The sequence below is a fragment of the Austrofundulus limnaeus genome, unplaced genomic scaffold, assembly GCF_001266775.1.
Source record: "Austrofundulus limnaeus strain Quisiro unplaced genomic scaffold, Austrofundulus_limnaeus-1.0 Scaffold193, whole genome shotgun sequence".
Taxonomy (NCBI): Eukaryota; Metazoa; Chordata; class Actinopteri; order Cyprinodontiformes; family Rivulidae; genus Austrofundulus; species Austrofundulus limnaeus.
Genome location: NW_013952595.1, coordinates 330,452 through 340,285, shown reverse-complemented (window position 1 = coordinate 340,285; position 9,834 = coordinate 330,452). Strand labels below are relative to the sequence as shown.

The following is a 9,834-nucleotide window of genomic DNA, read 5'->3' as shown; positions in this document are numbered from 1 at the left end:
TAATAATAATAATAATAATAATCTTAAATGGTAAATGCAAATGTTAAATCTAAATCCTAAATATTGAAACTAAATATTTAGCCAATGTGTACATATTTATGTCTGTAACCAGAAGCACCAAAATAAAAGGTTGACTGCRTTTATAGAATAAATAATAATGCAGTCTGCTAAATGTTATTTTTAAATGTTATTTTTAAGCACAAGTCGCTTTACAAAYGGCACCCCGTTAAGTCATAAATACGGGGGCTGTAGCAAGTATAATGTGAGTGGAGTTGGGAAATTGAATAATGTGGCCGAGAATTMAGCTTTGCAAGCAGTGCAAACTGGCCACACAACTTAATGGTTTCTTGGTCTCAAACGCTCAAAATTCAGTAAGGCTGCAACAACAACTTTATCAGAATTCTGAGTCACCAGCTAGTSTCCAGCTGTTGCAACCCAATGACAGACCACCCTGAGTGATCTCTATCTCAGGAAATCTACTGTAGATTAGCATTGACTTTCCTCTTGTTTCACTCTTTAGCTGAAGCTTTTCAAAAAGAGATTGTGCTTTTTTCAGAAGATTCTGTGCAGTCACTCCCAGCTGAATGCTCATTTGTYTATAAATTATTATATCTATTGTACCTATGTGAAGAAATTTTTCTTATTAATGAGTCTACATTTTCAACACCACCTGCATTGCCATCCGTCAGCCATCCCCAACTGCGGAAATGCACTTACAGCTGCGTGAATGGGTGAAACTGTAAGTTCTGCTCTAGATTTGCTGACTTGTTCACAGTTGTTGCAAAGGAAAGTAATATTGTCTTCAAGGGGAATATTGTTTATTTCTCTTTTTGAGTGAAAAGTTCCTGTTTGAGCCTAGATAGGTTAATTCACTGACTATCAAGTTTGTAGCTGTCCACTGGTATGTGGGGAATGGTTTCAGTTAAATGGTAATAATACCCTGGTTTTCCACCTGTCTATAGAAGGTTTTGTCATTTTGGTTCCTGAATTGTTCACATTTAGAAATTGCAAGAAAAATTTTCATGATTGGATCTAAACAATCATTTTTGTTTTTTCTTCATAGTTTGACTTGTTGTCTTTTTGATCGTTTGTGTCTGTTGTACCACCTTTTGAATGGAGGTTGTATTGCGGCTCATATTGTGCACCATCATGATCAGAACCTGCTGACAAAGGTAAAGATGATGGAAATCCTTTCATGTAAGCCGTACAGCTGAATGACAAACTGATTATCCTCAGTCAGCTCAAACTAAAGCTGTTAGTTTATGGAGCATGATGGTTCTTTAAGCCTCTGTGTGCTAAAGTTCTCACTAATGTCATTGTCTCAGAACAAGACAAAAAAACGTAGTCTTTGGTAAGCTATCAAAAAACCCAACACGGAATAAACRTTTGACCTGCACTGGACCACAGTGCATGGCTGAGGAGGACTCTCATAATTTGTGTGTTTGTTCCGACGCAAGCAGAGACGGGAGATTAGATAATCGGTCGTGGTTCAGCGCACCAGTGAGCTGCAACAGAAATAGATCTACTGATGGGGAGGACACAGAGGAATGATGTTTGAGGTCAGATCACACAAGAGAGCAGCTGGAGCGACGGAAGACAAAGCTGGAGAGGATGAAGATGATGAAATGCTATCAACCAAGAGCGACGACTTTTAGTGTCTCAAAAAGTCTGGTTTTAACTTTAAGAATTGTTTTATTAGGGGGAAATCGATCAAAAATTGATGAATGACAGACTTTTTGGTTCCTGTATCTAACGAGATCTTCATCCAGGAAGTCCTWACACTGCAGTGGTTCGTTTCAAGGACATCTTCAAAATGACTTGACTTTTTGGATGTTTGTCTTTTTTAGTTTTAGTTTCCTTTCATTACTCAATGATATCACAACACATTCTCTTACCCTGATTAAGAATGAGCACCTGTCTCACAGTCTAGGCATTTCTGACCAATCGGATTATCAATCAATGCAGGTTGGGGCGTTCAGAGGCACGGGTTTGAAAAAGGTATTTCATRAAGAAAATGAGGAAAGACTTTTCCATGTAGCTGGAAGATAAATCTGTRTGTTTGAAAACATTCTAATAAAAACACTCATGTTGGGGTCATGACCAGTATGTAGGGGAGGAAGCTTAAGGTGAATTAAGCTTTTCCCACATCTCTCATACACAAGGTTATGAGGAAATTTTACCAAGGTATTTTCTCATTACTTTTAATATCTTGACTGTGCGAAGTGAAAAGTGACACAATAAGTGAACATTCAGACGAGTTCAAGTTGATTCATAAAAGACTATGCAATCATTTATTTACACATATTGAACAGATCAGTACACTTGATTGTGGGTATTCCTATAGCAAGCGTCAGAGTTAAATGAGATAAAACTCGCGTCCGAATTTCAATTCACACCAACTCAGATTACTTATATAGAACAGTAAAACGTCAGTGTGTGTTCCTGAGACTAATCTGTRTTTAATCAGAAAGTATTCCCAGTGATTCACTGACAGGGACCAGAGGGGCTGGTGATTAGGTAAAAAACAGAGTGAATRTTTGCTTGGTACCAACAGGTTGCCAGGACAGTCTGGATCAGTGTAATTAGTGTCTTTCTGGCAGCCAAACTTTTCAACTCTTTTAAAGTGATGACCTATCGGGAAGACTGGAGGYTTTGATCCCAAAATGTAGACAAAACCGAAAAACTATGGTGAACAAAGGGAAACGTATATAGCAAGAGCTAAGACAATGAAGAACTGATATAAATGTGGAAAGGAACATAGAGCAGAGGAAGCAGCTGAGCTGATTGAAGAATGGCGAACAAGTGTGAGTGGTTAAGCGATTAGAGGAAAACCCTGAAGAGCAGACAGAGGGGGGAATGAGAAAAGGCAAAGGGCACTTACAATAAGTTTCACAAGATTTCATTAACTACTAGGGAACGACTTTGGAACTAATCATGTACTAATGGGTAGTTAACCAGTACTTACTGGGGAGCACACAGCCCAGCCTTATTAAGGGACTGGTTAGCTACCTGGGGGAAAAAAGAGGAACTACTCAGGAGCTAATTGGCAGCCAGTGAAGGTGTATGTATGTGGGTGTGGTTTGGCGTAGACTGAGTAGCAATAATGACGAGCAAGATTAACAAGGCTGATTATTCAATTTCTCACTCGCTTCTGGAAGTGAAAATGTTGAGGGTGGATAGACTAAAGAATATTCAAATCCATCAAACAGAAAARTGGTTTCTGTGTCCTGGTTTCAGCTAACAAGTCTCTTTTCTRCTTGAAATTATAGTTGAAAGCCTGAATGCAGGGGAACTTATTAATGGACAACTGACAGAGGCTCTGCAAGCTATGGTAATGGTTTGTTTTACGGTCATCTTCGTGCTGAAAAAAGACATAATGTCAGCAGATCTATAAAACAGCACATTTATAAATGGGAACGTCACTATCATAAATACACGGATGGGGCTTTTCTGCTGTTTGCTTTATTTCATATTGGGTGCTTCTGTTGTTGGAATTCTGTCTGAAGGGTTTTATTATATATGTTACCCTACAGATATCACCACTGGCCCCCACTGGAAGAAAAATAAGAAACTCTAATTTCTTATTTTGTTTAAAAGTATGGTTTCCTCAAATGATTTGGGTGGCCAAAGATTAATCTACGATGGGAAAGACCACCACTGGCCTATGGCCCACCTCCACCATTGTACCTGGTGGAGCTGGGGGGTGGCCAGTTGTCCACGGTTGCACTTGGTGGTAGATAAAATTGCTCCGCCTCATCCAAGCAAATAAAACCCTACCTCTTTTCTTATATAAAGTTTAACTTCGTATAAACGTGAAGGTCTTGCACCAAAAGGGTACCAAAAACTGCAAACATTCACTTTGAAATCCCTTGGTGACAGGGACACCGGCGTACTGCTTGTTTTCTTTTCCCCACCTTTCTTTCAATAAGTCCAGCTTATGGTGGTCCTGTGSACAGATCCATATCTCTGGTTGCAGGTTTGGTGCCATTTCATTTTGTTTTCTAATAATAGATTTGTCTGTGCTCTTTGGGATGACCAGGGGTGGGAATATATTTCCACAACTTTGTYTCTGAYCTGTGTCGAAAGTTCTATGGTCTTCATGATGTTTCGGTTGCACCTTAATGAAATATGACCAATAGTGGACTTGAACTGTCATATCCATTTGATTCTACCATTATAATCATATCAAAACAGTTACATGACCCTTCATTTCATGCAGTTTCATTTTAATATCAGTCTGTCTGGATTTTAAATATAGTTTGACAGCGAGTGACCTATGAACAGTGACGGCTGGTATACAGTAAGTGGGCTAGTAGGGCTAAGCCCTCCCTGGTCCATCCATCCATCCATTTTCGTGAGATAGTCATAATAATGAGATAGCTGAGTCATAATTATGAGATAGCTAAGTCATAATTATGAGATACAAGTTTTATTTTTAACAGGGTGGCGGAAATGGGCTTCCATACCAATACCATACTATTCCAAAACCTAGCTAAGTTTCTTAAAACAAAAAAGTGTGTTAGACCAGAACACACCAGGAGAAGCTTAAAGTAAAAGAGCTTGGACCAGATCTGCTGGACAAGAAAAGCAGCAGAGCAAAACAGAGGGAGAGTTTACACTCCATTATTTTCCAAGAACTGGATTAGCAACAGGCTAAGCTAACTGCTTTTAGCGAGGCTAATGGTTTGTTTTGATTCATTGCCTCGGTTTTAAAGCATCAGGATCAGCATGGATTTAAACAGGTAAGAAAAAAGCTAAAATACTTCTGTAATGCTTTTAATCATAGTAGTGCTATAATATAGTTGTGCTTTTAATCATAGTATAATATAGTTATATTGTTTTATAATTGTTAACACAGCTTTAAATATAATATAATATAATATAATATAATATAATATAATATAATATAATATAATATAATACCTTAGAGGTGCAACAGTTTGTTGTTAATAAATTAACATGTGTTTTCATAACTTCAGTTGTTTTCTATATATTGAATATTATAAAGTTCACTTGTAGCCATCTCCATACTGAATTAAACTTGTGCATTTTTTTTAGGTTTGTGACATCATCTTGAGCCATTCACAAGCATCTGATCAGAGCTGCAGGCAGAAGTTCCTGCAGGTCTCCACTTCACCACCATGGAGGCTGCAGTGCTGAACAGGACCAAGCTAAACACTGAACAGGCTTTTATGAGATCAGGAGCTGCAGTGGTTCTGTGGAGCTCTTCATGGAGATCAATCTGCATCTTCAGAGACTGTGACTCTGCTGAAGATTCTCATCACATCTCTTCTGACCACAGCTGAATCTGAGAGGAGCTGAACACTGAAGACAATCCAGACTTTCCTCAGGTACAACATCACATCACTGCACTGACCATGCTCTATAAGAATCTGGTTAAAACATCCCTGAATTAAACCAGAGTCATGAAGAAATTTGCTTCTCAGTAACAGGAGCAAAATTTATGTACTAAAAATAAAACACTACATGACATTGTAATGCTGTTTATTATTGTAATTTGTTTAATAAATATACTGGCGTGATACAACTTAGTACATGTTTGATTGCTTTTTGGGATACATCTATTTTGGAGTTGTAGCCCCACCTGGAGAAAATTCCACCAGCCGCCACTGCCAATGAACCACTGAAAAAGGCTTTAAATGAGTTTGTTACATATTTGTCTCGACACATCGAACATTACATCAGCGGAACAGCCCATGGCTTGAACAGATGTTAATTAAAGTCAGGATTTGTTCATGTTTAAAAAAAGCATTTTGGTAAAATTCRTCATTACAATCTTATAAAGTAAGGCTGTAGGCACCAGAAATTGTGAGAGCATCAGGAAAAGGTATCTTTACAGAAAGAATGACTTTCAGTATCCCCCCATTTTAAAACTGGATCCAGCTTGTCCCTGTTTGCTGGTACTGTACTCTTGCTGCACGTGTCTGGTGTGTGTGCTTTGATGTGTGTGAGGGAGGGGATACCATCAGGATCACGGGAGCGACTCCCTCACTCTCTCTGCTGTTCCAGAAATCCTCCCATCTGTCGCTCCTAATCAGCAGAGAGCAGCTTGTATGTTCACAGGGTCTTATACTGGGATGACATCCCCCCACAGAAACACACAGATTACACACTGTACGGCATCACACACACTCTGGATGTTACTCACTAAAGTAACGTCAGCAAACACACTGATGAGCTGCACAGTCTTTTAGTTAGTTTTTTTTTTTACAATAGACATTATTACTGCGCAAAATACAAAGAAATTTTTCAAAATAAAAGACTYGCCACCCAAAACAAATTAATCTTTCAATTTATTAGCACTTTATACTTTAATTTTCTGGTTCAGAACTGACAAACTTTATGAGCTAAAGTCATTATACTAATATTTAGCTGTTAGCATGGTGACAGTGGGACATTTGTCATCTATATGCTGTCAATTTAGAACAAAAATGTTTTACATTTATTAAACCCTATAAGTCAAATTGTAAGACAGATTTTTTTCTTATAAAGTAAGAGTTTTTTAAGCAAATATGAAGTTATGTTCTGTGTAAAAGGTATAAACAATATCTTAACACTGCTGARCTGGATTTTTTGTTGTAAGACAACTCCAATCTAACTCCATTTCAATCTTTACGCTATATCAATAGTGATCTTATTGGTAGATATATCACGTCATTCCTTCTGGATTTGTCCCAGGCTGTACCACAATAACTGCTRCTATTTGTGCTAACAAATAACCGTTTGGACTAGTTGTTAGCTTGTCAATACAGTCAGACCTAAACTTGTAAAATTTGGACRAAAACATCAGTCAACCTGTGGCATATCAAACACCCTTATCAGCTCCTCTGAAGACAGCATATACTGTAATCAAGTAGTACAAATGAAGAGAGAACTATTTTCTACCTAAATCAGTATGAAAAGGTTTTTGTTATGAAACTAATACAGAAGCGAGTTTAAATCCCGGCAGCACAGTCTAATAATAGCTGCAGCGTCACGAGATTTCTCTGACATATCTGTGTATCCCAGCATGAGGAAGATAAAAATATCTCTTTCTGCTTCTCAGTTTATACGTCACTGCCCACTTGCCAGTGTAAAYGCTAATCTCAGCCTTTCAGATTGGATAACAGACACTGAACCAACATGAGGTYACTGTACATCTGACACGAATGTAGCAAGAGAAATGTTGGTAAAGGAAGGAAAGACATATTAAAACATTTCCTCACTTGAAGACGACTAAAATAAAAAAGAAATTACAAAAATAGAAGTTACACAAAATCAATTAAAATTAATGAACAAAAAGACAAAAACTTGGTTCGGTAAACTCAACTGTACAAAGTTAACAGAACAAGAAATCAGCTTGGAGTTGTTTCARTTCTGAACATAGCTAAGAAAATTAATCCCCTGCATCATATTGTAGAACATAATGACATCAGAATCACTCAAAAACAATCTGTATGATGATTTTGGTATGTTRCACAAACAGCTGTAGTTCCACTGTAGGTCTCCAAAGATCTAAAGGTATCATTCAGGGATGAAACATTTTAAAAACTAATATTGTGATACTCTTTTTTTATTCAAAGGCTTTTAGGAAGGAGACCCAACWAAGTCAACATAGCAAGTAAAATACTGACAAATAGGATACTTATAAAGTACCTATGGTGCTCTATACAAGGTACTTTTGGGGATACYTGCAGAGTAATGACAGGGTACCTACATGGATATATACAGAACAAATATAAGGTACAGGGTAGATACAGGTATTTACCTTAATTACAACATATTCACAGGGTATTTAGGGTACATACCCTATAGGGTAATTAGAGGGATGTAAATTAGGGGTGTCAAACTCATTTTCATTAAGRGCTACATGAGCATTATGATGGCCCTCAAAGGGTCATTTACCTTTGACTAAACATAAACGTCATGTTCCACGTTTTATTGCTCTGACTGAGTGCCATTAGCATACAAAAACAGAGCTCTATGTAATATTTCCTGTATAGAAACAGCGTTTATCACGTCCTCTAAACACTGAAAAGTTATAAGTGTACGACTGACTGTGAAATGCATAATACTGAAAAGTTATTAAAAATAAAAGTAAGAGAGTTTTACTCACCGATGAGTTGTGGTGAATAAAATCCTCTTATATTCTAAACATAACTTAAATGGTACTTAAGAGGAACATAAAGGGCTAGGCTAGTTCAAGATGTTTACAAGGTACACATACGTACTTACATGATACAAGGATATAAACAGGGTAAGAACAGGTATTACTGGGGTGCTTAGAGGGAATGGGGCTGTTCTAAAGTGACGTGTTGCACTGTGCTGTGCCCCCGTATGCCTATATATTTAACAACACCTCAGTTCCATTTACCTTAAGTAAAAAAAAAAATACTTCACCAATTAGTTTTTTATACTGTTCAATTTGACTTCAGTTCTTATTGCCAAGGTTTTTTGTTGATCTCATCTGCTGTGTCTCCTCTGATCAGGTCTGTCCTGTGTTCCTGCCCTGCCACCTCGCCGGGGTTCCTTCTACGTGGAGAGTGGGACGGGCGTGTCCATTGGCAGCGTGTTGGCCTTCTGGTGCAGAGAGGGGTACCAGCTGGTCGGCAGYGACAAAATCTACTGTGACGTCAGAAGAGGCAAGGCACAGTGGAGCAACYACCTGCCTGTTTGTGAAGGTAAAATATTTTTCCCTCATGGTTGATTTAAACCCAACTTACCTYGTGTCCATGCAAATGTGTCATACATTACTAATATCTTAAGAAAAAGGGACAGAAATTAAAATGAGGAACAACTCAATGATCTATCAACATGACCAGCCGTTGTTTTTCCCTCAGCGATTCCCAGACCAGAGGACCGTGGGCTGAGAGTGGCTGTGTTGGCTTCAGTTGTGAGTGGAATCGTCATTTTCGCCATGTCCTTGTCTTTCCTCGTTTGCTGCCTGCAGGAGCGATCTGGTCGCGACCATGCCAAAAAAGACGGCCGAAGCAGGTGGGACAGGAAACCGAGGCGGAATGCCTTTTGGATGTTCTCAAACTGGAGTAACCTGATAAAACTCTGTTACTGTCAGACGCAGAGATAAGAGAGCGAGCCGCCGYAGTGACTGCTGGCTGGAGACGGAGGAAGGAGAGTGGGAGGCGTTTCCTCCTCCTAAGATCTTCCACCTGTCCCAAAGGATGAATCCTCGTCTGGCTCCCGACAGCCCCCTCTACTTGACAGGAGGCCTCAGTGGGTACGAGAACAGAGGATACCAAAGGTGAACCATTAGTAGTTGACTTTATAGGGAATATTGCATATAGTGGATTTTGCATATGTACCCTTTAAAACAGAATGCCATACCATACTTAAACAATACAACATCATAAAATGATGGTTAAAATGACTCCAGTGTCTTCCATCATCTACATTTGGAGTGTGGAGTCTGCAGATATGCTGTACCATCAATATAAAAGTCTTGCCTACACACCTACCCATACGTGGCAGTGGCCATGGTATGAATAAAACCCAGTTTTTTAATAAACACATGTCTACCAATAAACTTAACATCCAGGAAATGCAAAATAAACCAACGGAAAGGTTTGGAACAAACAGCCATAGAGCACGTAACTGTCCCCAAAACCCCAGGAAAAACTGAAGAAGCAGACTACAGAGAACTGAATGGTGTGCCCTGAAGTGGGTAAGTACCAGGGTTAGGAATGTAGTCTGTGAATGTAGCCACCAAATCCAGAACATGGATCATCTTTTCACTTCCTGTACCTTAAGTCTGGTACATCTAACATCTGCAGACCTCTGTCAGGTCATCAATATGATGATGATGATGATGATGATGAT

At 38.7% G+C, this 9,834-nt stretch overlaps 1 protein-coding gene across 1 annotated transcript in view; it reads left to right on the top strand.

The window, feature by feature from the left end:
• The window catches only part of zgc:162331 (sushi domain-containing protein 3), a 25,478-nt gene that overhangs the window by 12,436 nt on the left and 3,208 nt on the right, over positions 1 to 9,834 (top strand). The window contains exons 3-5 of the mRNA XM_014018443.1: positions 8,490 to 8,681; positions 8,841 to 8,994; positions 9,074 to 9,259. Of these exons, the coding sequence (XP_013873897.1) occupies positions 8,490 to 8,681; positions 8,841 to 8,994; positions 9,074 to 9,259 (532 nt within the window). The remainder of the gene's footprint in view (positions 1 to 8,489; positions 8,682 to 8,840; positions 8,995 to 9,073; positions 9,260 to 9,834) is intronic.